The 27,189-nt window shown below is 66.7% G+C and overlaps 3 protein-coding genes across 5 annotated transcripts; all 3 read right to left on the bottom strand.

Annotated features, from left to right (window-relative positions):
• Positions 1-4,267, bottom strand: PYCR1 (pyrroline-5-carboxylate reductase 1). 3 transcript variants are annotated; one of them, XM_079797603.1, is made up of 8 exons: positions 4,231-4,267; positions 3,699-3,818; positions 3,443-3,513; positions 2,515-2,694; positions 2,070-2,291; positions 1,795-1,887; positions 1,451-1,614; positions 1-921 (listed from the first exon to the last, which is right to left on the bottom strand). In XM_079797603.1, exons 2-8 carry the CDS (start codon positions 3,763-3,765, stop codon positions 756-758), a joined length of 963 nt encoding a protein of 320 aa, XP_079653729.1. In that variant the 5' UTR covers positions 3,766-3,818; positions 4,231-4,267; the 3' UTR covers positions 1-755. The 3 variants fall into 3 exon arrangements, with proteins under 3 accessions (XP_079653729.1, XP_079653730.1, XP_079653731.1); XM_079797604.1 differs by lacking the exon at positions 4,231-4,267 and adding an exon at positions 4,010-4,117; XM_079797605.1 differs by lacking the exon at positions 4,231-4,267 and adding an exon at positions 4,014-4,033.
• A 4,052-nt stretch (positions 4,268-8,319) lies between these two features.
• On the bottom strand, positions 8,320-9,243 carry MYADML2 (myeloid associated differentiation marker like 2; the record flags this gene model as incomplete). Its single annotated transcript, XM_079797607.1, has 1 exon — positions 8,320-9,243. One exon carries the CDS (start codon positions 9,241-9,243, stop codon positions 8,320-8,322), a length of 924 nt encoding a protein of 307 aa, XP_079653733.1.
• Positions 9,244-12,371: 3,128 nt separating this feature from the next.
• NOTUM (notum, palmitoleoyl-protein carboxylesterase) lies at positions 12,372-19,276 on the bottom strand. Its single transcript, XM_079797584.1, has 11 exons — positions 18,537-19,276; positions 17,397-17,449; positions 17,215-17,310; positions 16,743-16,803; positions 16,544-16,602; positions 16,070-16,172; positions 14,869-15,060; positions 14,662-14,762; positions 13,908-14,055; positions 13,115-13,162; positions 12,372-12,894 (listed from the first exon to the last, which is right to left on the bottom strand). The coding sequence occupies exons 1-11, from the start codon at positions 18,857-18,859 to the stop codon at positions 12,588-12,590; spliced, it is 1,491 nt and encodes a 496-aa protein (XP_079653710.1). The 5' UTR covers positions 18,860-19,276; the 3' UTR covers positions 12,372-12,587.
• Positions 19,277-27,189: the final 7,913 nt, after the last annotated feature.

The raw sequence follows: 27,189 nt of genomic DNA, 5'->3' as shown, positions 1-27,189 counted from the left end.
ATTGATCGGCTGCCTCCTGCATGTCCCCCAATGGGGATCGAGCCCCCTATCCAGGCATGTGCCCTTGACCAGAATCAAACCTGGGACCCTTCCGTCCGCAGGCCGGCGCTCTATCCACTGAGCCACACCAGCCAGGGCGAAACCAGTTTATTGAACCTAGAAGGTCAGGAGTGGGAGACAGTGGCCTGAGTGCTCTAGGGACCTTGGACGTCCACCTGCCTGAGGAGCCCTTTTCTCAAATGGCCAGTGGGAGCAAGGGGCAGCTGGCCGCTGGCCAAGCACCGAGGTCCCTCCCCGGAGGCCAGGATGCCGGGACCCTCTGGTCCCCTCCGACCCCGAGGGAGGTCTCCCTGCGCGTGGAGGCTGGGGAACTGGCAGGCGTGGGACGGGGCTCTCTCCTGGGTTGGGCCTTCAGGGCAGGGAACCTTGACCTCTGTGCTTAGGAAGGGGCTGAGCCCCAGGACAGCTGACCCTGGGAGATGCACCCCGTCTGAGCCGGGAGCAGAGGAAGGAGGAGGTTGTGCTCAGGGAGTCCACCCCTCTTCTGGGCCAGGAGGCGCTCAGGGAGGCTCCCCCTGGAAGCGATGGACCCCTCCCTGGCTATGGCCCTGCTCGACCCAAGCTGACCAGAGCCATGGGCAGGCCACCGTGCACACACAACACCCCGTGTGGCCGGGGCCTAGAGACGCCCAGGGCAGGAGTTCCAAGCCCAGGAGAGGGAAGGCGGGGGGCAGCCTGGTGCGCAGGGGGGACCCTCAGTCCTTCTTGCCCATGGGGGCCACACTGCGGGGGAGCAGCTTGGAGTGGCCCGAAGGGGCCAGCGCGGCCTCCGGAGGGGCGTCCAGCTTCACCTTGTCCAGGACGGTCTTCTTAATGGCAGCTGGCGAGACCTTCTCCTGGTCGGCCATGGACTGCAGCTCCCTGGCCGGGGGGGGGGGGGGGGAGAGAGAGGGGGGTTGAGTACCAGGATCCACCTCCTCCGAGTCCAGGTGTCCACGAGGAAGGAGGGAGCAAGGCCCACAGCCCGGGACAGGGACGCCGGGCCTAGACTCCAAACGCCGTCCTGCTTTGGCTTCCTGTCAGCGGTCATGGGCTTCGCGTCAAGCCGGTGCCTGCGCCAGGTCCCGCTGGTCTAACCTGCTAATCTCCCCGGCCAGGCCCGGAGGAGGGTTATCACCAGGCCCACAGAGGCTCCCGGCAGGACCACGGGGAGGGCACTGCAAACCGTACCCCAGAAAACCTCGGGGCTGGCTCCCTGGGCCCCGCCCACCGCCAGGCCAGAGCTCCACACACGTCTGCTGAGCGAGGGGTTGAGCAGACTCGCGTGTTAGCGGCTGAGCCAGTAGCCCACGGCCAAGAGCCCTTGCTTCCCAGATACGCAGGCCGTGGGCGTGGAGTGGAGGCGAGGGCTCAGGTGTGCGGGCTGGGGGGGGCGGGGGGCGGTGCCCACCGGGTGCGGATGCAGGAGGCCTCCACGGCGTTGATGAGCAGGGAGCGGAAGCCCCCGCTCTCCAGCACGTGCAGGGCATGGATAGTGGCGCCTCCCGGGGAGCAGACGTTGTCCTTGAGCTGCCCGGGGTGCTGCTCCGAGTCCAGCAGCATCTTGGCAGCACCCTGCACAGGGGGGATGAGAGAGAGGATGTCGTCGGCTGTGGGGCGCCCACCCACATCGGCAGGACACGGCCCCCAGCCCCGCCACCGAGGCACTCGCTGACTCCCTGCCCCTCCGCCCAGGGCACCAGCCTCACGCCCAGCGAGGAGTGGTCCCACCGGAGGGCCAGGGAGAATACTGACCAGCAGGGCCTGGGCCCCGAGGCGGACTGCCAGGCGCCTGGGAAGCCCCATCTTCACACCCCCGTCAGCCAGGGCGTCCAGGGCCGTGAATGCCTGTGGGGAGAGGGCGCCTAAGCCAGGGTCCCAGGCGAACTCTGCTCCGGGCGACGATGGCCCGGCGGCTCTGCCCGAAGTGGCCGGAGCAGGGAGGAGGGGGAAGCACCTGGAGGCCCTCCCACGCCCCCAGCTGCCCCCCGCCAGGCCCCAGCCACCGCCCGCCGGCACCCGGTCCTCACGTAGGCGGGCCCGCTGCCGCTGAGCCCCGTGACGGCATCGATCAGGTCCTCCTCCACCTCCGCGCAGAAGCCCACGCTCCCCAGCAGCTGCTCCAGGAGCCGGCCGTCCTCCACGTGGGCGTGGGTGCCCGTGGCGTACACCGTGGCCCCCTCCCGCACCACCACCGGCGTGTTGGTCATGCAGCGGATGACTTTGGGGGCCGGCTGGAACGCCCTCAGCTTCTGCAGGAGGAACCAGCGGGGTGTCCCTCCCAGCCCCGGGCCCAGCAGGGGGTGCTGGGTGAGGGTGAGAACAGGCTCACCCACCTGAGCACGTCCCGAGTTCTCTCTGGGCGCGGGGCCCACACACCCATTTCGCAGGCGGAGAGCCCGGGCGACCAGAGGGCCGGGGGCCTGGCCTCTCTGCGCCCTCCCACCCGCTCTCCACGCCGGGGCCGCAGCCCACCTTCTCGATGCTGCTGATGGTGACGCCGGCCGCGCAGGACACCACGAGGTGCCGGCTCTCGATGTGGGCGCCGACCTCGTCCAGGATGAAGGGGATGATGTGCGGCTTTACGGCCAGGAAGAGCACGTCGCTGTGCCGCACCGTCTCCTTGTTGTGGGGCGTCAGGTTCACCCCCAGTTTCTGTGGGGAACGCCGAGGCGGGCTCAGCCTGCCCCCGTAGCTGGCCGGACCCCCAGCGTCTCTCTCAGCCGAGAGCCATCATGTGGACCAGCACAGAGGCTGCTGGGGTGAGGGCATGGCCGGGGCAGGGGCTCAGGGAAAGGGGCTCTGACACCCCAACCACGCCTCCCCCCAAAAGCAGAGGAAGCGCCCGGCCGGTATGGCTCAGGGGTTGAGCATTGACCCATGAACCAGGAGGTCAGGGTTCGATTCCTGGTCAGGGCACAGGCCCGGGTTGTGGGCTCGATCCCCAGAGTGGGGCGTGCAGGAGGCAGCCGATCAATGTTTCTTTCTCATCATGGATGTCTCTCTCTCTCTCCCTCTCCTTTCTCTCTGTCCCAGCGTCGGCCCACCCCACTCTGGGCTGTAGCCCAGCCCCCTGCCCTCTGCTCTATGGGGTGAGTGGTGGCCCCAAGCTGGGCACGTGCCCCACGCTTTGGTCCGGATCTCTAACTCAGCTACGGAGAACCAAAACTACATCAGCCCCACAAGTGTCTGGCCCGGCCCCACACCGTGGCCTCATCTGTCTGGCCCCCGAGCACCCCTTTCCCGACCGGCACCCCCTCTCCACCCGCTGCACATGTGCCCATCACCCAGGTCCCAGAGCAGAGCGGGGTCTGTGAGATGCCCCGGCCCAGGGCCCCTCCTCTCATGGGGCCCCCCACCCCAGTGTCAGACACACTGACTGGCCCTGTCCCCCAGCGCTTACCCTGAGGGCAGAAACCGTGGCCAGGTCCATGTCTGGAGAGCTGGCCATGATCTTGTGGGCGGCCAGGACGCCTGCAGGGACAGTTCCTCCCTCAAGGCCACGTTCCCAGGAGGGAGAGCAGGGCTCCCAGCACCCAGGGTGAGAGCCACCCCGCCCCCCAACATCTTGGGGCTGCCGTTTCCCACAGGCACCTCATCTAGACCCCCTCCTCCCCCAGACTGCAGAGGGGGACCCCACCCTCTGGCCACAGGACTACCTGCCCCCGTGAAGCCCTTGGCCAAGGCGAAGGCCAGCTGGCCGGCCCCGATGAAGCCCACGCTCATGGTGTCCGCACGCGCCCGCGGCCCTCGAGCTGGCACTGGCACTGTGGGAACACCTGCGGGGAGAGAGGGCAGGACCCGGCGAGGAGTCCGGTGGGCAGTGCCAGGCCTGGCCACTCCACCGCCTGCCGGCGCCACCCCCTCCCCCAAACCGGTCTAACTTTCCCCTGGGCTGCCCCACAGCCCCGGAACCCCGGTAACTGCTCCCACTCCCCCCTACAGCGGGGCCTCGGACCCCGACTCCCACCTACAGCGGGGTCCCCGACTTAGCTCCCCGAGGTCCCGCGCACGTGGCGCAGGAAGGAGCGCGCGGGCCTGCAAAGGGGTCGGGGCGCCTGCAGGCCCCCAGGGCGAGCCCCTCCCGCCCCGGCTCCCCCCGCCGGTGCCGGGGACGCCGACGCGCCTCCCCCCCCACCCCCGGCAGCACCCCCAGCGGCAGGAGCCCGACCCGGCGGGGCGCCCAGGTACCAGGTCCTCCGGCGCAGGTCGCCCCCCACCCGCGGAGCGCAGCCAGCCACGCGGCATCCCCGCCCCTCGGCCCCGCCCCCGCGGCCCCAGCCAATCCGCAACGCGGCCATTCGGGCGCCGACCAATCAGGGGGCGCGGGTGGCGAGGAGGGGGGGTTGCATCATCCACTCGCCGTGGCCCACGCCCCCGCCGGCCCAGCTCGGTCTCCCCGCTGCCCCCCACCCAGGTGACCCAGGAACCCCGGCCCCTCCGGATCCGCGCCTGTTGGGATCCTGCACCCCGGATCCGTGCCTACGAGAACCCTGCACCCCGGAAACCCCACCCCGCCCCCGCGCCCCCCAGCAACGGGTCTCCTGGAACCGCCCAGACCGGGGCGTCCCGGAGGACCCCAGCCCCTAGGGCGCTCGCCCCCTGACCTGCGCCCCCCCCCCCCCCCGAGATCCGGGCCCTCAGGACCGTACGTGGGGACTGAACGCGGGGATCAGGGGCGGCGGGAGTGGCGTCGGCAAGGAGCGGTCTGGACAGGGGTTCCCCACTCGGAGCCCTGACGTGGGCCACCCGGACACGGACCTGTCAGGCTGGGGTCCCCCACCGCGTGGGGGCGCTGGCGGGGATCCCTGACCCGTTACTAACACCATCACTGCGTTTGGAGGAGCCTGCTGTGCAGAATTTTTCTTGCGTTTTTGGTGTGAGGTGAACGTGTGAAAACAATTTGCCAAATGGAAACATTTAACATGTATCACTAGTTTGAAACTGTTTCTTGTCGCTTTAAAGTCCTGTGTGTGATTTTGTTTTTTGTTTGTTGGGGATTTTTAAATTGTACCAGGAGGCTGGGAAGTGGAAGGGGGGGGCCAGGCCTTCTCAGCAGGGAGGCTCAGGCGCCCCGGGAAGTCTAGGTCCTGTCTGGCGCCCCAGCACCCCTTTCCCGACCAGCACCCCCTCTCCACCCGCTGCACATGTGCCCATCACCCAGGTCCCAGAGCAGAGCGGGGTCTGTGAGATGCTCAGGCCCAGGACCCTGCTCCTGCCCCCCGAGTATTTCCCCACCGGTCTCTCTGGGCCAGGCCCCCTTTGAAAGCTGCATGACCCTCAGGTCGTAGGCCTGTTACCATGTCAACCTACCCAACAGGCAGCTTCGGCAGGTGGTAAACAGAGGAAGGTGACCCCCTGGGCCCCCCAGCTTCATGGAGCACCCCAGTCTCTCCTGACTGTCTGCAGGGTCCGAGGAAGTCCTTGGCCCCGGGGCTCAGGGAGCACATGACCGCAGCGCCCCCACCCCCACCAGGACGCGCTCGGGGCTCATGGAGCTGCGTCTGAGTCGGGTTTGGGAGAGTCCGGGGTGGCAGGCAGCAGCCGGGTTCAGGCAAGATGGGAAGTGACCCTGTGGACCGCTCGGCGCCCTGTTTGGCCGGTTCTGGGGATGAAATGACAAGCTGTCCTGGAACCTGGTCTCAGAACCACGCCGTGGCCGTGTTCGTGCGCAGAGGCAGGGCTGGGCTCTGACGCAGTGACCAGAGGCCGTGTGGCCATCGGGTGCCAGGCCTGTGGGGCCCCCAGTCCCCCCCCCCCGCCCCCGTCCCAGGAAGGGGCTGCCCCGGTGAGTCCCTCCTGACCGCCAGTCACCCGGGAACGGAACCCTCTTCTTCAGAAAGCACTGTGTTTCTTTCTTTTAAGAAAATGTTTTCACTGATTTCTAGAGAGAGAGGAAGAGGGAGAGATGGAAACCTCGAGGAGAGAGAAACGTCATCCATTGGCTGCCTCCTGCACGCCCCCCACTGGGGTTCGAACCTGCAACCGGGCCTGTGCCCTGACCTGAATCCCACCAGGACTTCTGGCTTCACAGGTCCGCGCTCAACCACGGAGCCACACCGGCTGGGCAAAAAGTGCTGTTTTTCTCGTGATAACAGCAAATAACGCCCTGGAGCCGAGAGAGTCCTCCGGTCGGTCCGGGGCAGTGTCGGCAGGAGCACCCCGCTGCTCCCCAGCCCTGCAGCCCCGCCTCTGTCTCCCCTCGGACCTGCGGCATTTGGTGTGGGTGGGGCACTGGGGCCGCGGCCTCTGGACGGTGCGGGAACTGGGACGTCGGTGACAGAGAATGTTCCAGAAGTTTGGCTGGAAGAGGAGGGACCACTGTGGTCCAGGCCGCCCTGTGAGCTGGGAGGGGTGTGGCCCATAGGCTCCTGTCACCTGGAAATTTCCCCCCAACCCCAACCCTCCCTCAGCCGGTGGGCCCTCAGGACACCCCGGGACACGGGCTGCTGCCCTCTTTGGGGATCTGCTGTTGAGCCTGCCCCGCTGCCCCCTGGGTAAAGGGCCCCACCGAGTGTCCTCCCCACAGGCGGGGCCCATTGTCTCCCAGTCCGCTGGGTGCCCGCGCCTGAAACCTGCTCGGGGCTTGGGTCCTGCCACCCACACTGGGCAGCACCCCTCTGTCCCCCGCTGGCGCCCTGCACCCCTGCTGGGGTGTGGGTGATGGGCGGTGCTGAGTGCCGCGGGCGGGTGGGGGGGGAGCTTCGTGTCATCCCATCTCCCCCCACGCTGGCTCTCACCCCAACCCTGGGCCCCACAGCCGCCTCCTCCCCTGCCAGGCAGGGTCAGGCTCTTCTCCACTGAGGATGGGGGCGAGGCGGGCCCAGGAAGTGCAGAGACTGCTGGCCAGAGCCGGGTGCAAGTCAGCGCGGCCTTTATTTCCTGCTCAGGACCCCGGGCCAGTGTCCGGGCTGAGGGGCCCCGTGCTGGGGCCGGCCCGGCTGGGCTCTCCATGGAGGAAGCTGGCTGGACGAGGCCCCCGTGGGCCCTGTGGTCAGCGGCCAGGCGAACGGACACTTGAGCAGGTGGAGGTCGTGGGCTGTGAGCACCAGGAGGCGCCGGGGCCTGGCTCCGTGTCCGGGTGGCTGCCTGCCAGCCTCCCCGGGCCACAGCCCGTCCTGTGGGGCCGGTGGTGGGGCCTGCCTGCTGGGAACAGCTTCTCCTCGGCGGCTCAGGAGGCGCTGCTGCTGCGGGTCCCCCAGGCACCTGTGTCCCCTCCAGCCGCTGGCCCCGGCCACTCCACGTCCTGGCTCCGTTCCCATCTCTGTGGCCGGTGCAGGCCGCTGAGCTGGGGTCATGGTTCCGGCTCCTTCCCTTGGAGCTGCACGGCCCCCGTGGGCCTGGCTCCCTGCTCGGGAGCTGCCCCTGAAGGCAGGAGGCCAGCCAAGCTCGGGCTCCACACGCCCGCTCCTGCCCAGCCCCTCCCCACACCCCCGGGAATTGTCTCTTTCAGCTTCACTGAGGTTCCGCCTGAGTGTGGGCTCCTGACCAATGGACACACGGGGCTGCCCAAACTCTCCCCCAGGGAACCCACGTGCAGAGTGGGTCATAGCAGCACCTGCCTCCCAAGCGTCTCCTGAGTGACAGGGGCCATCATGGAGCTGGGAGGCCAGGCACTGGAGAGACAGGGAGAGACAGAAAGAGAGAGGGAGAGATAGAGAGAGACAGAGACAGAGAGAGACAGAGAGAAAGAGAGACAGAGACAGAGACAGGGAGAGAGAGAGAGAGAGAGACAGAGAGAGAGGGAGAGAGAGAGACAGAGAGAGAGAGAGAGAGAGAGAAAGAGACAGAGAGAGACAGAGACAGAGAGAGACAGAGACAGAGAGAGACAGAGACAGAGACAGGGAGAGACAGGGAGAGAGAGGGAGAGATAGAGAGAGACAGAGAGAGAGAAAGAGAGACAGAGAGAGAGGGAGAGACAGAGAGACAGAGAGAGACAGAGAGACAGAGAGAAAGAGAGACAGGGAGAGACAGGGAGAGAGAGAGAGAGACAGAGAGAGAGAGGGAGAGATAGAGAGAGACAGAGAGAGAGAGAGAGACAGAGAGAAAGAGAGACAGGGAGAGACAGAGACAGGGAGACAGAGAGGGAGACAGGGAGTGGCTGGGAGTGCCTGGTGGCGGTGCCTCTGGGGTCCTGCTCAGGCCCCCGCCCCCCATCCCCCCAACCCCCCTCCAAGCTGCCTTTGCTGCCAGGAGTCCTCTGAGGGGCTGTGCGGTGCCTCCCCGGGCCGCGCCCTCGCGGTGCCCAGCATCCGGGAGCAGAGGTGGGCGGCGGCCCCGCTACAGGGCGGGCACGAAGCGGATCCTCTGGGAGTAGGCCAGGTCGGCCACGTAGAGCAGCAGGTTGACGTAGGTGAAGGTGGCCACCACCAGCCGGCTGTCCCAGGCGCAGCTGCCCCGGGGGCAGTCGGGGGGCCGCCTGGGCTCGCCGTACTTGGGGTCGAAGCAGAAGACGGGCCAGATGACGGCCGCGCTGAGGTAGAGGAGCACGGCCAGGAAGGTGTACACGGCCACGGCGCGCTCGAAGGGGCAGCCGGGGCCGCCCGTGTGGCCCAGCACGCTCAGCGCCACCACGGCCACCGTGGCCAGGAAGCACAGGCTGTAGACGGCCACGCACCACTGGGTGGCCGCGTAGCGCCGGTAGCCGCTGTCCTGGACCAGCGCCCCGAAGACGATGCAGGCCACGAAGGCCTGGACGATCTTGAGGAGCCCGGACACCGTGGCCATGTAGCTGGCCACCTGGCCGGGCCGGGCCCGGGTCAGCGCCACCTCGGCCGCGTAGGCCAGGAACAGGAGCCCGGCGAAGACGCTGGCGGCCAGACGGAAGTCCCGGGCGGCGCAGCCCTCGGGTTCGGGCAGGCACTGCAGGCGGGCGAAGTACAGCGGGTAGAGGACCGCGGCCGTGGCCGACAGCAGCGCGGCCAGCATGGCGAAGGCGGCCGTGAAGTTGCCCCAGGAGAGGCGCAGGCAGCCGTGCAGCCGGGTGACCTCGCAGGCCACCACCAGGCCCGAGAGGGCGAAGCAGAAGCCCCAGGCGGCCATGCAGAAGGCGCCCTGCGCGCCCGCAAAGCCGCCGCGGTGGGCCACCAGGCTGAAGGTGGCGCAGCCGAAGGCCAGCTGCAGCACGCGGGCCGTGCCCACGGGGGACGTCACCGCGCCCAGGTGCAGGTACCCGCCCCCGGGGGGCTCCACGGTGCTGCCCATCGGACCGGCCGCCTCCTGGCCTCACACCGCGCCTGGCGGCCTGGGGGCTCCTGCCGGGCGGTGGCCGCTCTGTCTCCTTCGGCGCGGCGCTGCCGGTGCGGTGGCTGCAGTGGCAGGGACGCCCGTGACATTGCAGGGAGCAGCCGGCGCTATAAATAGGCGGCGTGATCAGAGCCTGGGAATAGCAGCCAGTGCCCATTCCAGGGGGACATCTGACCGGGTCCCATCCCAGCCCCCGCCAGGACCATTAACCCCCTGGCTGCGGGCTCCGCCTCCTTCGCAGCCCCTGCCTCTGTCCGCAGCTCCTCTTCCTGCCGGGCGGGGAGGGAGGGAGGGGAGCCAAGAGGGACCCGGTCACTGTCCCTTCAGCTCCAGCAGCCTCCAGGGCGGGACAGGAGGGGGGAGGGGTGCAGGAAGGCAAGGGTGGCAGGAGGGGGGAGGGGCAGGGGTGGGGGGTGGCTGGGTCCAGACCCGGATGGTTTCAGGACCTGCTGGCATGGTCCCGGGCCCTGGCTCCGCTCTGTTTGGGTGGGGGGTGGGGGAGAGAGAGCTTGGGGAAGGGAGGGGGCTCCTGGGGGCCGCGCCCTCTTTCTCCTCCCAGCCCCCAGCCGGCCCTGGTGGAGCTGTAGTTATTTGGGGGGTGTGGGGGGGGGGCATTATGGAGCTCTCGACTTGTCCCTACTAGACATGCGAACACCTAGAACTCAACCCCCCTCTTTTCAGGCTAAAATAGTAAAATGTACGAAACGCTTGTGAAAATAAAAACATTTCTTTCCGAGTGTAGGAGATGGAATACCCCATCCCCCGTCAAGGCTGGATCCGACCACTATGAACACCGTGTGTGTGTGTGTATGTGTGTGTGTGTGTGTGTGTGTGTGTGTGTAATTACATAAATATATCCATTTCCCCGACTTTCATTCAGAAAGGCTCACACTCACGGGAGCGTTGCGAAATAGCACAATGAGCATCCTTTCCCCTAGAACAGTGGTCGGCAAACTCATTAGTCAACAGAGCCAAATACCAACAGCACAACGATTGAAATTTCTTTGGAGAGCCAAATTTTTTAAACTTAAACTTCTCCTAACGCCACTTCTTCAAAACAGACTCGCCCAGGCTGTGGTATTTTGTGGGAGAGCCACACTCAAGGGGCCAAAGAGCCGCATGTGGCTCGCGAGCCGCAGTTTGCCGACCACGGCTGTAGGCCAAGGCTCCACCCACTGAGCCAGACTGACCAGGGCAGAAGAGGCGGCGTCATCATTGTGAGAATGAGGGGCCCAGGGAGGCGCTGGGCACAGGTGTCCAGGCTGAAGGAGAGGCAGGAGCTCCTGGGCACAGCGGCTCGGTGGCCAGCGCTCAGGGAGCGAGGGGGGCTGGCTCGAGTCTGCGGGGTCAGGGCGGCTGAGCGGGCCCCGGGGGTCGAAGCTGCTCTGGGAGCAAAGGGAAGGGGACAGGCAGCCAGGGGCGCGTCCTGCCTGGGCCTTCAGATCCTTCGAGGTCGTTGTAAACACGGTTGAAATTTGGAGTCAATGTTGACACTGAGTTAAAGTTCCATCTCCAGGTCCCCGGGCAGCGAAGGTCGCGCTCGGCCAGTCAGGGGAAAAGCAGGGTCATGGCTGGCTGAGTGCCTGTGCACTTTTTATTTTTCAAACCGGGGGCCCAGTGCACGAATTCGTGCGCCTTAAAAGGAACTGTGGGGCCCTGACCGGTTTGGCTCAGTGGATAGAGCGTCGGCCTGCGGACTGAAAGGTCCCAGGTTCGATTCCGGTCAAGGGCATGTACCTTGGTTGCGGGCACATTCCCGGTAGGAGGTGTGCAGGAGGCAGCTGATTGGTGTTTCTCTCTCATCGATGTTTCTAACTCTCTATCCCTCTCTCTTCCTCTCTGTAAAAAAATCAATAAAATTAAAAAAAAAAAAAAAGGAACTGTGGGCCATGAGGTGCGGTGGGCACAGGGGCAGGTCTCGGCCTATCCTCCGTGCCCCCGCCAAGCCCCTCCCATCACGGCCCCGGTCCCCTGTCTGCCAGCAGCCCCCTCTCACTGCTGCCGCTCCCATGGGCTGATGGCCCCGGCCCCGCTTGCACCCGCTGATGGCGCGGAGCAATTGGAGCTGGTGCCAGCAGCGGATGTGAGCGGGGCTGGCGCTGTCAGCGGGTGTGAGCAGCAGCTGCTGTCTTGATCGCCCCTCAGGAGCAGGAGGAGGTGGAGAAGCCCTCAGGGGTGATCGGGGCCGGCAGTTGCTGCTCGCACCCACTGACGATGCCCACCATGTTCTGCACTCTGCTGCCTGCTGCCGACACCCGCCATGGTCCACGTGCACCCCCTGGTGGTCAGTGCACATCATAGCAATTGGTTGTTCAGTTGTTGGGTTGTTCTGCTGTTCGGTCTATTTGCATATTAGGGTATATATATATATATATGTGTGTGTGTGTGTGTGTGTGTGTGTATATATATATATATACATACATACACATGTATATGATTTGTTTTTATTTCCTTTTTTACAAAATTAATTTCAGAGAGGAAGGGAGAAGGAGATAGAAACATCAATGATGAGAATCATTGATTGGCTGCCTCCTGCACGCCCCCCACTGGGGATGGAGCCGGCAGCTGCTGGGCTGGATGATGATGTTTTGACTGGAGATTGCTGGTGGTGACCTCTTCCTGAGTGTGCCAATGCTGAGCCTCGCCCCACGAGACCATCCCGTGTGAGACCGTGCCTGCACACCACCTGCGTGTCACCGCGGCAGCCAAATAAACAGAAATGGCAGCTGTGTCCCCTGTGAGGTCTCTGCACTGAGCATCGGCCATCGGTGAGCAGAAGCAGGGCCTCCTCAGAGAGGGTCTAGACTGGGAGGTGAGGTCGGGTGTGGGCCTCGCCCCCCCAGCCCCCTCCCTGTTCCTGGCGGAGGGGCTGGGGGAGGTCAGTGGGGGGGGGGGGCAGGGAGGGGTGCCACGTGGGCCGACTCCTGTTCAAATAAACACATCCGCAGAGAAAAGCTCTTTTGTTGTCTTTTTTTAATCTCGTTATTTAAAAAATATATGTTACAAAACAATATCATTCATCATATATTTCTTGCTCATTTTCCTTTTTAAAAAATTAAAGTAATAAAAAAGTCACTTTATAAAATAATACAAAAGGGCAGGAGGCTGGGCTGAGGGCCGGGGGCTGAGGGTCCAGTGCGCCGGCTCCCCACCGCAGGCGGGGGCGGGGGAGGCGGCGTCTGGGGTCCAGAGCGGCGGCGAAGGCTGCTGGGGGTGGGCGTCCAGACCCAGCGCGGAGGGAGGGGGACGGGGCCCTGTCCCAGGAGGGGCAGGGGGGCTGTGGGGGGCCCAGGGGGGGGTCTCTAACTCCCGCTGCTCAGCATCCCCAGCAGCTTGCTGGGCTCCAGGCCCTGCTGCTGGGCCAGGGTCTGCACGTCGAAGCCCATGTGCATGAGGAACTGGGCCGCGTTCATCTCCTGCCCCGTGAACTGGTCGCGGATGGTGGGGCACGAGGGGTTGCAGTGGGGCCAGGAGCAGCTGTCCACCAGGTGGACGGGGCAGCCCTTTAGAGGGGCTTTGCTGCCCTTGTGGCCCTCGTGGAGGCCCCTGTCCCAGCAGTGCAGCGCCCGCGGGAGCGAGGTCCCCTTCACCTGCACCTCCGTCCAGTGGCTGCAGAGAAACCGGGGCGGGGGTCACGTGGTGGGGGGCGGCCGAAGCAGGGGACAGCCCGCTACCACTGGGTTCCCGCCGCACGGCCGGCCGGTTGTCCGAGTGGCTTGGGAAGCAGGCGGGTGGGCAGCGGGGTGGGGGTGGGGGGTGGGATTTGTGGGTTCAGGGCGAGAGGCAGGGGTCTGAGCCGGCCCAGGGCAAGGGGTGCGGGGACACTGACCTCCGGAGGATGATCTCGTGGGAGAGGCAGGCGGGGGCGAAGGTGGCCCTGTGGGGGCGAGACAGCCGGCCCGTGAGCGGCCACCCCGCCTCGGCCCTGCCCCACCCGATGCTCACGGACCGGTCACTCCCCCGGGAGCCTGTCCCCGGCCGGCCTCCACCTCCCCCCTTTGCTGTGCCCGCTGGCCCTGGCCCCACCCGCCCGTATGTGCCCGGAACCCTCGTCCCTTCCTGCCTCCAGATCCCCCAGGCAGGGCCCTCGAGGCAGAGGCCTGGCGGCAAATATTGTGCCTTTTTTTTTTTTTTTTAAATCTGGGCCTTCCCTTTGCCCAGATAATTATTGTTCTTAATTATGTGTTGACTGATTGGCCCTGAGAGAGCGGCGGGAGGAGAGAAAGAGAGAAACGGATCTACGGTCCCACTTCCTGATGCACTCGGTGGACTCCTGTGTGTGCGCCCCCACGGGGCAGCGAACCTGCGACCTTGGCGTATGGGGTGATGCTTGAACTAACTGAGCTACCCGGCCAGGGCGCGCTACGTTTTACAAAACAGGTTCCGTTTTTTAGAGACGTTTCTATTCACAGTAAAATGGAGGGGACTTGCCCGGCCGGTGTGGCTCAGTGGTTGAGCATCAACCCACGAACCAGGAGGTCACGGTTCCATGCCCGGGAGTGTCCCAGGGTCTGCATGCACCCACAGGCTATTCCTCGCCCTCGGCAGGCCCCCGGACCCCCTGGCGACCTCTGTGTGTCCGTCAAGTGGCCGCCGCCGCCTGTGGAGGGCCCGGAACTCACGCCACGTCCTTGAGCGTCTGCCGCAGCTCCCGGCCCACGTTCTGGATGTACAGCCACTGGCCCTCCTGGACCGGCTGCCCCGTGAGGTGCACGTTGTCCACGGTCAGCTGGGCCTCGTCGAACAGCCACTGCACCACGAACACGGGGCCTGGGGGGCACGGCTCAGCTGGGCCTCTCGCCGGGACGCGGCCCCCCACCCCAGGCTCAGGCCCCCTAGGTCCGGGCCAGCTGGCCTCGCCCCTCAGGTGCTGGCCGCCAGCCCCCCTCAGCCCGGCTGCCCCTTAACACTCACCTTTCCTCCAAGAAGTGCCCTGTTACACCCCCCCTGCTCCCTTCCCTCCCCCCCGCCCGGACACCATCTTGGCCTGGCGTCCGGGTATGCCCTTCTACTGAGATTTGGTGATGAGGTCCCTTTGCCGGGGATCTCACTCCCGCTCCCGGCATGTGGGGTGGGGGAGGGGTAGCCCAGGCCCCACCCAGGAGCAGCCCTGGAAGCTGCCAGAGTAATCCCCACCCCCACCTGCACCCTGTCCTGGTCTCCCCACCCCCACCTGCACCCCGTCCTGGGCTCCCCACCCGAGTGGACTCAGTGCTAAGACCAGGAGAGTCCCAGGCGAACCAGGGTGGGTTGTCCCGCTCCGGTCCGGGCGGTGGTCTGGGCCTGGCCTCCGGGGGCCGGACTCCCGGCTGGATTCAGGAGGTGCAGGAGGTCCCCCACCCCTGGGTGCCCCGCGAGCCCCAAGCCGGCACTCACAGCGCAGGGTCGGGTAGACCTTGTAGCCGAAGAAGCAGTTCCACTCCTCGCCCTCCTTGAACTGGCGCCGGCAGCGCTCGGGGACCACCCCGTTCCAGAACCTGGGCCACACCCGCCGGTCAGGCTGCCCTGCACCCCGCCCCCCGACCCCAGGGCTCCCACAGCCACAGAGGACGACCCGCCAGCCCGGCCACCCTCCCGGCGCACCTGATGCCCAGGCGGATGGCGTCGGTGGGCGCACAGGTGGCCGTGTCCACGCAGTCCGTGCGGTGGTACTGCTTGTTGTCCAGGAACCAGCCCGAGTCCACCAGGCCCCGCACCTGAATGGCGGGGTGGCCCAGCTCCTGCAGCTGCTCAGCCACGCGGTCCACGTTCAGCAGCACGCCCGTGCCGCCCGCGCTGCAGGGACGGGCACGTGAGGCGGGCGATCGAGGTGCTCAGCCCCCAAGCCCGCCTGGCCCCATGCACCTGCACAGCTGCCACCACAGTCCCTGCTCCGGCCACCTGTGCGGCCTCTTCCCGAGGGTCCCAGACCCCTTTCCCGCGGCCTTCCGGGTCCTGGGGGTGGGGGCGGGGGCAGGGCTGACCCCGTGCTAACGGGCAGGCGCCCACTTCCTCCCTTTCCTCCTTCCCTTCCTCCCTCTCTCTCTCTCTCTCTCTACCTCGGTTTCCTGATCTGAAAGTAAAGAGGGCCTGGCCGGTGTGGCTCAGTGGTTGAACCAGGAGGTCACAGTTCCATTCCCGGTCAGGGCACAGGCCCGGGTTGTGGGCTCCATCCCCAGTGGGGGCGTGCAGGCAGGAGGCAGCGGTCCATGATTCTCTCTCATCATTGCTGTTTCTCTCTCTCTCTCCCTCTCCCTTCCTCTCTGAAATCAATAAAAGTATAAATAAATAAATAAATAAATGAAGAGGCGCTGTGTGGCCTCAGTCCTTCATCCATCAGCCGATGGCCCCAGGTCCCCGGCACGCCTCCTGGGACAGTGACCAGCAACGTGCTCCCTGCCCACGTGGATCCCAGCCTCGGAGAAGGTGACGGTCTACGGCTAACTGCTGACCGCTCCCTCGGCCACCGAGGTCCAGGGCTCCCTCATCCACACCACGGGGTCCAGGGCTCCCTCATCCACACCACGGGGTCCGGGGCTCCCTCATCCACACCACGGGGTCCAGGGCTCCCTCGTCCACACCACGGGGTCCAGGGCTCCCTCGTCCACACCACGGGGTCCAGGGCTCCCTCCAGACAGTTCCCAGCTGCAGTGGACACCTGCCCAGGGCTGCAGGCTGGAACCCTGCCTGCCCCCCTTCCCGTCCCCCCAGACCCCTGCCAGGCCTCCTGGCCCCTGCCAGGCCCCCCTGTCCCCCCAGGTCCCTGCCAGGCCCCCCTGTCCCCCCAGACCCCTGCGAGGCTCACCTGCTCCCCGCCAGCAGCAGCACCTTGGCCCCACTCAGCCCTTTGCCCAGGAGCTCCCGCACCACCTCCTGGATGATGAGGGCGCCCATGAAGGCATATTCATCTGCGGGAAAAGGGGGTGGCTTCACGGGGGGCCTGGACAGAGAGCGAGGCCTCCTACCGCCAGGTCGGGGGGAAGAGGGGTGCTGGCTGGGGGGGGCTGCTGGGGGGTCGGGACCGGGGATAGGTTCACTGGAGGGAGGGGGGTCAGGTGTGTGGGGCAGTGCTGGGGGCCCCTCCCCATGGGCCAGCCAGGAGTGAGGATCCCCACGGGGCTGGGCCAGCCCTGGACAAGCAGGCACCCTGGGGCGCGCTGGGTGGGGGTTAGAGGGAGTTACAAGGCGCAGGCCTGCATCCCGGGAGCGGGCTCCTCCCTCCCTGCCTGCCTGGCGGCTGGTGGTGGTGGGGGAACAGCGGGGCGGGCAGGGGACTCACTCTTGTCGGACTTGGGCGAGGCCCCACTCCAGACGTCACTGGAGCAGTAGGGGATGAAGCTGCAGGAAAGGGCAGTGAGCCGCCTGGCCTCCCGGCCCCTCCCGGCCCCTGCAAGCCCAGGAAAGACCTCTCCCAGGAAGGACCCCCCAAGCAGGGCCCCCCAGGAAGGACCGTGGGCAGGCCCCCTCGCCCCCCTTACACCATGTTGGCGTTCCACCAGTGGGGGTTTTCCTCGGGCTGCGAGGACAGGATGCCGGTGCCTGTGGCAGGGAGGACAGAGTCAGTGGGCAGGGTGTGGGGAGCTCCTACTTGGTCCCCACCAGGTGGGTGGCCGTGCCTGGCAGAGCCTCGGTGGCTGGGGAAGTGGGGAACAGACCAGGCCTCCTGGCCAGGATGCCCGGCCAGTGTGTGACCCCTGGATGTGGCCCTCGACCTCCCCCACCTGCACCCGCTGCTTTGACCAGGGCATGACCCGTATCCCCGCGCCCCAAGTGCGCCCTGGAAGTTCCCTGTGGAAGCAGCGGCCGTGGGCGAGAGGGCGTGACCCCCCCTTAGGAGTTCAGAGAAGGGGGCGGGGGAGGTGGAGGGCTGGGGGGCTCTAGGAGTGGAGCCAGGACCTCAACTGTGAGTCCCAGGAGCCCGGCCCCTGGGTCAGGGGGGCGCCCTCTGACCTGTGCGCGTGCGCGGCCAGTCCTTGGAGCTCATGAGGCGCCGCAGGGTGCTGTACCGGGAGTCGCAGTTCTCGCGGTTGAAGCAGTACCAGCCGCCTGTGGGCACAGCACTGACCACTCAGGCCCGCGGCCCCGGGGACCCCGCCCCCCGCCCCCCCACCCCCCCGGCTCCCGGGACGCACCTTCCAGGAAGAGCAGCCAGCGCCGACTGCCCTTGGACTCCTTCAGGTAGTAGCTGCACGGGGGTGGGGTGGGGGGGTCAGCGGGGCGCAGGGCGCAGGCCCCGCAGGGAGGAAACGCCATCCACCTGCCGCCGGGCGCGCCGGCCGCACGGGGGCGCCCGCGGCCGGACCCCTGCACCGCGCACCGGCGGCCGGCGGCGCCAGGCCCGGGAGGGGGCGCCCGCGGGACGGGGAAGGGCCGCGAGGGGCTGTGTGGTCCGTGGAAAATCCCCACGGCCCACCCCGCGCGGGACCGGCTGTAACCGCCGGCGGCAGGGCGCGGGGGGTGGGGTGTGCGCCTTCGGCCGGACTCGGGACCCGCCGGGGGCGCGCGGTGGCACTTGGGGAGCGCAAAGGGCCCTCGTAGAGGAGAGTGCGCGGGCGGGGGGGCTGAGATGGCCGGCGGGATGCAGGGGCGAGGGCGCGCCGAGGCGGGGTCGCAGCCTCCCTACCGAGGCCTGACCCAGCGTCCCGTTCCTCGGGCGCCGACTGGCGGGGCGAGGGGGCTCCCCAACTCCTCCCAAACCTCAGCCTCGCATCCTTCCTTTCTATCGGGGCTGCCGCTCCCGAGGTCCCTTTGCGCCACCTGCTCCCCTCCCTGGTCCTCTGCTGGCTGCCCCCCGCCCGCCCCACCCCCCGCAGCCCGGGCAGCAGCGGGGAGCCTGCCGAGCTGAGCTGGGGTGGGGGTGGGGGTGGGGGTGCAGCCGGGCTCTCCCCGCCCCGCGTCGCCTCCTCCTGTTGGAGCCGAGGCCGCTCGAGGGCTGCCATCTCCCCGCCCCGGGGCCGAAGGACACAGCAGAGGGTCTGGGCACCGATGGCCGAGGGGTCAGTGCCCAGGCTGGCCCAGGACCAGGGCTGCAAGCCTGTCCCCACCCCCTCGCGGAGCCGGGCCGACGAGGTCAGCACCTCCCAAGCCCGATGGGCGCCCTCTCCCCGGGGGACGGGAGCTGCCACGGCCGGTGGGGAGGGTCCCGCGCAGGGACGTCTGGCATCGGAGCGGGACCGGCGGCGACGGTGCAGCCGCTGAGACCAGGCGGCCTGGAGCCCGGCGGGGCCGCCGGCAGGGGCGCCGGACAGGACGGGCGGGCGGAGGCGGCTTACCCGGCGGGGCTGCCGTCGTTGCAAGTCACCGACGTGTTGAGCAGGAGGTGCAGGCGCAGGTCCTCGTTGAGCTGCTGCGCGGAGCAGGGGTACAGCGACTGCGCCAGGCTCTTCACCTGCGCCATGAAGCTGTCCATGTTGCCCTCCACGGCCGTGAAGTCCAGCGGGAAGCTCTCCACGGGCGGCCCGGCCGCGGGCGCCGCCTCGGCTCGCTGCGGGGGCGGCTGCTGGCCGCGGCGCCGCCAGGTCTTCCTGCCCTCGCCGCCCCCGGCCCCCTGCAACAGGCCCAGCAGCAGCAGGAGCGCGCGCGCCCCTCGGCCCATGGCCACCTGCGGGGAGCGCACGGCGTGAGCGGCGGCGGGGATCGGGGGGCGCCGGGCCGGGGGCGTCGGGGCTGCGGGGCGCCGGCCGCGCCGGCTGCCTCGCCCGGCTCCTCGCGCTGGGCCCGGCGGGGGAGGCGCGGGGGTCGGCGTCGAGGCTCTGGGGCCGGACGCCGTGGCCTGGGTAGCTCGGGCTCCGCGCGCGCACGGCCGAGGGCAGCGCAGGGTCTAGTGCGCTGGCTCCCGCCCGCGCCAATGAGCGGCGGGGGCCGAGCCTGGGCGTAGTTTGCGGGGGCCGCGGCGGCCCGGGTGCCCGCGCGTTAGATGTGCCGCCGCCACCGCCCGGGCTCGGTGGAGGGGGAGGGGACCGCGCTCGCTCTCTTCTTGGCGGAGGCATCGCCTTTTCTTCCCAAACCGCAAGCCTGACGGAGGGGCCTGGACTACCCCGTCGCGGCCGCCGGAGGCGCTCCCGGCTCGACTCCGTGGGGGGCAGCGCGCCCCGCGGCCCCGGCGGCTCCATTGCCGGGGCCAGCCCGGCGCCGCTGCCTCCACCCCGGGGCGGCGGGTGTGCGTGCGGCGAGGGGGGCGGCGGGGAAGGAGTGGGGCTTCTCCGAGCCCGGGGGCGGGGGGAAGGGGGGGAAACTCCGCTCAGCGGCTCGTGCCCGACGGGCCGAGGGCTCAAGACGAGTGCCCTCACCTGAGCCCCTAGGGTCCGCGTCACCCCCGCTGCCCAGGCCCAGGGTGTCGCCGGAGGGCACCCCGGACCCCGGCCCACGACCCCACCCTGAGCGACCTGGAGACCCCGGCTCACCGGCCCCGCGCCCTGGCTCCTCGGGTCGCTCGCCTGCACCCCGCCCGCTGGCGCGCCCGCCCCGGCTACCGCCCTCTGGAGCTGGCGCGGGGCCGCCCAGACTTTTATCCAGCGGGGCCCCTGGGATCAAAGCGACGGCGGACACGGGGCTCCGCGTCTGGGGCCGCCAGCGCCGCGCCGAGGCCTCCGGGAGGAGCGGACAGGTGTGGCCCGAGGCCGGGCGCCCCAGGCGACGTGCGGGAGGGACGGGGAGCCCTTACTCGGCGCCGCGGAGGATTCGCCCTGCCCGGCTCCGGGCGGGACAGATTCTGGGCGGCCCGCGGAGGCGCTGGTACCAGAGGGGGCGCTGCCATCCGCCGAGGTCGGTGGCCTCGGGCGAGGTCCTGGGTCTCCCCGTGCGCCCTGGCTGCGCGCTCCGGGCCAGGACCCACCGGCCTCCCGCTGCGCCTGCGCCGGGGTGGGGGCGAGGCTCGAGGAGCTGCGGGCTGGGTCTCAGCCCAGGGACCTCCGCTAACCGTGGTGCCTGCCCACCGCCTCACCTTGCCGGCGCACCTCACGTGGCCCACGGGAGACTCCGGGTCAGAACCGACGTGCGGGAGGGGCGGTGTTGGCCTCGGAGGTCTTGCCCCTGGTGGGTAGGGAGACGGGAGAAAGGGCGGCATTCACTCATCCTCCGCAGCCACGGAGCGCCCACCACCGCTTTGGCAGACCTCCGCCCGCTCCCCTCCGCCGGCGCCCGGGGGATGTCCCTGGACCCACTCACAGGCAGGAGGCAGGGCCCTGGCCGGCTAGGCTCAGTGAACGGAGCATAGGCCAAGGGTCCCGGGTTCGATTCCGGTCAAGGGACCAGGGCTCCTGCAGGAGGCAACCAAGCAATCACATGGATGTTTCTCTCTGTCTTTCCCTCTCTTCCACACTCTCTGAAAATCCCTGGAAAAAGATCCTCAGGTGAGGATTAAAAAAAAAAAAAAGGACAGGAAACAGGTCTTACCTTTGGAGATGGAAGCTAGACCAGGGCAGGCCTTCCTGGGCCCTCCGGATGCCGGGTGGGCACGGGCGGGCTGGGTCCCCGGCTCGGCACTGAGTCCCTCTGGAGCAGGCAGCCGGGCGGTGGCAGCAGCTGGCTCGGCCCTGCCTTTGTAGTCGCCCTGCGTGCAGGGCCCCTTTGGCCCCGAGCACCGAGTGATGAGCCGAGATTAGGAAGTTACAACACCCACCCCGCACACACCCAGCGGGCCTGCCCGTGAGCGAGCGTGTGGGGGCGTGAGGTGCTGTGAGCGGAAGCCTCGGGGCCTGAGGCTGCGGTGCCCTGGGGGTTGGCCAGGTGGGACCTTTCCTGCTGGGAAGGGCAGGCCCCCCCCCCCCCCCACAGGCACACCTGGGGCAGCTGCGTCCATTTTCCCGATGAGGGAACTGAGGCTCCCGGATGCAGACGTAAATGCTGCGGCTGAGCTCCATTCATTCGGAAGTCCACGCTTGCCTCCCCCCATTCTCAGGCCAGTTACCGGCTGAGCTTCAAACCCAGGCCCCCTCCGGAGGGGTCTCCCCACCCCTTCGGACCCAGGCAGGGCCCTGGCAGGGGAAGGCTGCTCCCAGCCACATGGCCGGGCTGCGGAGGGCTGTGCTGGACACTGACCTGGCTCTGAGCCACTTCCTGGCCAGCGGATCCTGGACAAGGCCCGTGACCTCTCTCTGCCTCCATTTCCGCTTCTTTAAAGTGCTGCCCCCGTCCCCCCCCCCCCCCCCCCCAAGTCAGAGGGCCCTGTGGGATTAAGGGAGCCCATGCGTGAAAGTGCTCAGTGCAGCCCGGCAGGACGGCGGCTGTGACTGCCAGCGACATTCCGGGGCCGGGGACGAGCACGCGTCTTCTCTTCCCTGGCGTTCGCTGTAATGTGATTTAGCCTGCACGTTGGATCCAAATGAGTTCCTGTTTGGGTTGACTCAAGACTCCTAGCAGAAGCCCTGCCGGCTGGCTCAGGGGTTGAGCGTTGGGCTAGGAACCAGGAGGTCAGGGTTGGATTCCCGGTCAGGGCACAGGCCCGGGTTGCGGGCTCTATCCCCAGAGCGGGGCGTGCAGGAGGCAGCCGGTCCATGATTCTCTCTCATCATGGATGTTTCTATCTCTGTCTCCCTCTCCTTTCCTCTCTGACATCAATAAAAATACACTTAAATACAAACAAACCAACAAAAAAAGCCGTCTACCACAGGGTCAGACCAGTGATGGCCGGCAGGATGGCAGGTGACGGGGAGGAAGGAGGGGGTGGAGCTCGGGCAACCCTCCTGGGAGGTGGGACATACTCTGTGCCCCGCTGCTCATTAGACACGTGTCTGCGGGCCGCCCGTGGGGAGTGCCGTGGCCCAATCTCTGCCCCCGCTGGGCCTGAGGCTGGGGCTCGGAGCCCGTTTCCTCCCCTGTACCTGCCTCACGGGGTCACGGGAGTGTGGAGTGAGGCAGGATGGGCAGGGGCCGTGAGCAGGTGCTGAGTAATGTTTTTACTCTTGGGAGGATGCTGGCCGTCTCTCGGGGACCAAGGGGGACGAGGTCCCCGGCACTCAGGGCTGTTGGAATGTCTGGGGGGCAGGCACTCAGCCTGGGGGACGAGGAGCAGGAACAATGTCCCAGGGTGCCGTGGGGCAGTGGTCCAGTGGACCCCGGACACCGGGATGCTGGACGTGGGACCCGGCCTTCTCTGTCCAGGCCCCCCTCCGTGACCGCCCCACCCAGGGTGGCTTCCGTGTCATTCCCGCCCCTCTGCTTCCCGGTTCCTGTGAGGTGGGCGCCGGGTGCCTCTGGCTGAGCTTACGTCCTGTGTGTGCCCAGCTGCAAGGGAGCCTGGGAATACGAGAGCTCAGAAGGGCCCTGCCTCTGTAGGAGGGGCATCCTAGGTGTCGGACTAGAGTGCAGGGCTGTTCTTCAGGGGATGAAGCCGTGGGGGGGGGGCGGGGGGGGCGGGGGCAGGATCCCAGGTGAGCACAGAGTGAGCTCACGGGAGTGTGGTCCTCCTGACACGTGCCCGATTCCCGGGAAAAGGGTGCCGGAGATGGAACATTTCAGGAACCAAAGAGCTAGGGCTCGAGTTGGGGCTGACTCGGGGCCCAGGCTGGCCGGGTGGGGGCTCTGGGGGAGAGGGAGGAGGGTGTGGAGGGCGGTCAGTGCCCAGGGACCCCCTGGGACCCGGCTCCGACTCTGACAGACCCATCCCCGGCCTTCAGAACACGGTGCTGTCCAGCAGCTCCAGACCCAGGGCCCTGGACGGGACAGGGGCCTGCCCCCGGCCACAGGGCTGGCTCCCTCCTGGGCCCCGGGGCCGGCGGCTCTGTGCTCCAGCTGCTGCGGGCTGTCTGGGGCCCAGCTGTTGCCTCTGCCTCAGCCGCCCCGCCTCGCACAGCCACCTGGGCGGCTCCGAGCCCCAGCTGCTGAGGCAAACAGGGCAGGGGAGGGGGCGGCCACCCCACTCCCTCCGCCCCCGCCCCCGCCCCCCGGAGGCTCACCCCGAGGGGAGGCCCTCTTCCTTGCCAGCCGAGAGCCCAGCTCCAGCGCCGAGCCAGGAGGGGCCGCAGGCCAGGCTTGCCATCACAGAGTTGGAATCCCCATTTGTTTCCCCAGAGCCCCCCTCGGCCTCGTGGCCTGGGACTTTGGGGAGCAAAGCCCCAGAGCTTTCAGAGCGGGGAGCTGGGGCCACGGGGTCAGCTCCTCGCCCTGATGCTGGGGGGTGTCCTCTCCTGGGGACCAGATGGCTGTTGGCAGGCCTGGCGTGAGCAGCCTGGGGTCACCTGGCCGAAGGGACCACACCCACCCCTTGCCTTGAGACTGAGAGCACGTGGGAGCCAGAGCCCCCTCCTCTTAGGGGTGAGAGCCCCCGGGGCTGTGGGCAGACGCTGAGTCCGATGCCCGGCTGGCGTGGCTCAGTGGTTGAGCGTCGACCTATGAACCAGGAGGTCAGGGCATGTGCCCGGGTTGTGGGCTCCATCCCCAGGAGGGGGCGTGCAGGAGGCAGCCGATCCGTGGCTCTCTCATCATGGATGTTAAATAATGATAAAAAGAAGCCGAGTCCTAGATGCCCCAATCACTCTGCTCCGACCCCCACCCCCAGCCAGTGAACAGAGGACCAGGGGTGGGCTTTTTGGGCCTCGGTAGTCAATAGGCAGGTCCCGCCCTGCTCTCAGCACCCCTGCCCACCCGCCCTCCCCATCCCCAAGGTGAAGGGCCCCCCTGGGGCCAGCCTGCGGCCAACCTGAGGTGCCCAGGCTGCCAGCCCCCCCCCGCCCCCGGGACTGGCCACATTGCAGGGGGGGGGGGCGGGGAGTGGTGTGGGGACAGGAGGGCCTTCCAGCACGTGGTAGGGAGGAGGCCTCTGGGTGTCCCTGGGCATCCCCAGGTGCCAGACGTGCTTGCTGGTCTCCGCACAGGTGAGGAGGGGCGCGGGGAAGGTCGGGGGCCCGGCCCCGGGGAGGCTGTGTCCGCGCCTCCTCAGCTCCCAGCTGCTGGCTCGGCCGCGGCCTCAGGAGCTCCAGGCCGGCTGGTCCCCATCTGTGCGGCCGGCTGGTCCCCAGCGCCCGCCGCAGCGGCTGCCGGCCAGCGTGGCCAGCCCGCCATGTGACCTTCGGCCCACCCTCCCTCCCACCCTGTGATCCGCACGTGGCCTCTGGGGAGGCAGAACCGAGCCCTCAGATCTGCCCCTGGGAACCTGTCAGCGCCAGCGACATCAAAGGGGGCAGCAGGCCGCGGGCGCAGATGCTGCTCTTAAAGGGCCACGCCACGTTGTAATTCAAAGCAGACCCGGGAACAGCTGTCAGCCTCTCCCTGGGAGGAGGGGAGGGAGGCGGCCGTCCTGCCCCTCAGGCCGGGGCCGCTGCCTTCCCAGCGGGTCGCAGGGCGGGTGGCGAGGGTGCTGAGTCCCAGCGTCCGCCCGGGAGTCACCGTCCCCTCCTCAGAGGAGGACCCTCGGGCTGAGCAGGGGCCTCGGTCCAGGGCGGCGATGGCCCTGCTCTCCGTTGGGGTAACAGCATGGAAGCTCGCTGCGTGAACTCAGTGGTGTGACCTCTCGCCCGGCCCCGGCCCCGGTGGCTCGGTTGGCTGGAGGGTCGCTGGTGCACCCGGTGCCACCGAAGGCGGCGGCTCCATCCCCGTCAGGTCAGGGCACAAACCCAGCTTTCAGGTTCGGTCCCTGGTGGGGCCTGTGTGGGAGGCGACCGAGCGATGTGTCTCTCTCACACGGATGCCTCCCTCTCAAAATCAGTTTTAAAAATAGGTCGATCTCTAGCCCTAACCGGTGTGGCTCAGTGGCTAGAGCATTGGCCTGCGGACTCAAGGGTCCCGGGTTTGATTCCGGTCAAGGGCATATACATTGGTTGCGGGCACATCCCCAGTAGGGGGTGTGCAGGAGGCAGCTGATTGATGTTTCTCATCGATGTTTCTAGCTCTCTCTCCCTCTCCCTTCCTCTCTGTAAAAAAATCAATAAAATATATTTTAAAAATAAATAAATAAAAATAGTGTGATCTCGCCCTGGCCGGTGTTGCTCAGTGGGTAGAGCGTCGGCCTGAGGACTGAGGGGACCCAGGCTGGATTCCCGTCAAGGGCACGTGCCTGGGTTTCGGGCTCCATCCCCAGTAGGGGGCGTGCAGGAGGCAGCAGATCCATGATTCTCTCACATCCTTGATGTTCCTCTCTCTCCCTCTCCCTTCCTCTCTGAAATCAACAAAAACGTATTATAAAAAAGAGAAAGTGGTTGAATAGTGACAATTTCATACAGTTCGGCCAGATAGAGATCTGGAACGCGGGAGGGAGGCAGAGGCCGAAGCGTGGCTCGGAGGGAGGCCTTTGGGTGCTTTCAGGATGTGGCTCTGTCCCCTGCAGGGACCTGGGACGCAGTGACACCCCCGCAGCTTCCAGCCGGCTCAGCCCCAGGCAGTGGCTTCTGCCCCCCGCCCCCCCCATAGGGTTGAGGGCTCTCCTGGGAAACCCGGGGTTCGGAGCGGTGCCGGGAATGTCCTGGGTGAGCGAGCCTTTCCATCCGTGACCTGCTGGGGTATCTGTGCATCTGAGATAACAAACCTCTGAAATGACAGAGCCCTTTCCCAACCCCAGCCCTCAGGGCTCCCCCCCCCCCCCCCCCAGCGTGAGGCTGCCCAACCCAACCGCGCAGCCCTCCTCTTATCTGCTGTCCGATAGCATCTCGCGTGATGTGAATGGGGAGTGTGCTGTCCCCAAGAGTGTAAAAGTTTGACTCAGACTCATAAAAACTCTCTTCCGGCGGCAGCAGGGAGTGGGGGGGGGGGGGCGCGGGGAGCCGGGCGGTCGGATGGCCGCGGGCTTCCCAGTGTGTGCAGCGGCGTGGAGGTTGGATGGGAGCGGGCCTTGCTCTTGGGAAACACACGGAAGTGCTTACTGGCCACGGCACGCATGTCCGTTACCCTCAAACGGTTCAGGACAACGGGACACGTATGCGGAGCCAGAGACCGCAGAGCAGGTGGGGCAGCCGGTGCTCAGCCTCGGCTCCGTCCGAGAGGCACGGGGGAGCTTCTGGCTGCTCCTGAGCCTTTCTTCCAAGTTTGAAATGATATACACGCACCCCCCCCCCCAGTCCTGGCCGGTGTGGCTCAGTGGGAAGAGCGTTGGCCTACAGACTGGAGGGTCCCAGGTTCGATTCTGGTCAAGGGCACGTGCCCGGGGTTGTGGGCTGGATCCCCAGTGGGGGGTGTGCAGGAGGCAGCCAATCCCTGATTCTCTCTCATCATGGATGTTTCTCTCTCTCTCTCCCTCTCCCCCTTTCTCTCTGACATCAATAAAAATATTTTTAAAAATACCCCCTCCCCTCCGAAAAGGAGTACAGGAACCAGCTCGAAGGGGGGCTGGGCTCACTGGCTGAATTTGGATCCATTGGAGCATCAAAAAGAATAATTGAATGGAAAAAGAATCCATGAATTCATATTAATATTTAAGAATTTTAAAAAATATATTTTTATTGATTTCAGAGAAGAAGGGTGAGGGAGGGAGGGGGAGAGAGAGAGAGAGAGAGAGAGAGAGAGAGAGAGAGAGAGAGAGAGAACCATGGATCGGCTGCCGGCTGCCTCCTGCATGCCCCCCACGGGGGATTGAGTCCTCAAATCAGGCCTGTGCCCTGGCTGGGAATCGAACTGTGACCTCCCGGTTCATAGGGCGACGCTCAGCCCCTGAGCCACGTCAGTGAGTCAACACTTAAGTATTTTTTTAAGAAGGAGGGGGAAGCATTTCTTTTCCTTTTTTAAAAACTGAACATATTGGGGTGACATTGGTTAATAAGCTTATGCAGGCTTCAGGGGTACAGGCCTGTGATACATCATCTGCATGTTAGTATTTCTTCACCCCAACCCCAATGGCTCCTGAATGAGGGGCAACGATAACACTGGAAAGTCACAGTTTTGCAGCCACGGAACTGACAGGGGGTTCAGGCAAGGCCCATCCACTGAGAAGCCTGTTGGGTAAATGGTTCCTGGAGAAACATCGTATTTATGGCTTATTTCCTCTGCAGGGGACCTTGG

The sequence above is a fragment of the Cnephaeus nilssonii genome, assembly GCF_951640355.1.
Source record: "Cnephaeus nilssonii genome assembly, chromosome: 19".
In the NCBI taxonomy this organism is placed as follows: Eukaryota; Metazoa; Chordata; class Mammalia; order Chiroptera; family Vespertilionidae; genus Cnephaeus; species Cnephaeus nilssonii.
This window is presented reverse-complemented; position numbering and strand designations above follow the sequence as displayed.

Bases quoted from the DNA above. Each gene is read 5' to 3' on its own strand.
- PYCR1 (XM_079797603.1), bottom strand. From the start codon at position 3,765: ATGAGCGTGGGCTTCATCGGGGCCGGCCAGCTGGCCTTCGCCTTGGCC. The intron at 3,514-3,698 runs GTAGTCCTGTGG...CTGTCCCTGCAG, and splicing joins CAAGGGCTTCACGGGGGCAG to GCGTCCTGGCCGCCCACAAG. The intron at 1,615-1,794 runs GTCAGTATTCTC...CCCCCTGTGCAG, and splicing joins TCGGGGCCCAGGCCCTGCTG to GGTGCTGCCAAGATGCTGCT.
- NOTUM (XM_079797584.1), bottom strand. From the start codon at position 18,859: ATGGGCCGAGGGGCGCGCGCGCTCCTGCTGCTGCTGGGCCTGTTGCAG. The intron at 14,056-14,661 runs GTGAGTGCCGGC...CGTGCCCCCCAG, and splicing joins GGTCTACCCGACCCTGCGCT to GCCCCGTGTTCGTGGTGCAG. The intron at 12,895-13,114 runs GTCAGTGTCCCC...GTTTCTCTGCAG, and splicing joins CACGAGATCATCCTCCGGAG to CCACTGGACGGAGGTGCAGG.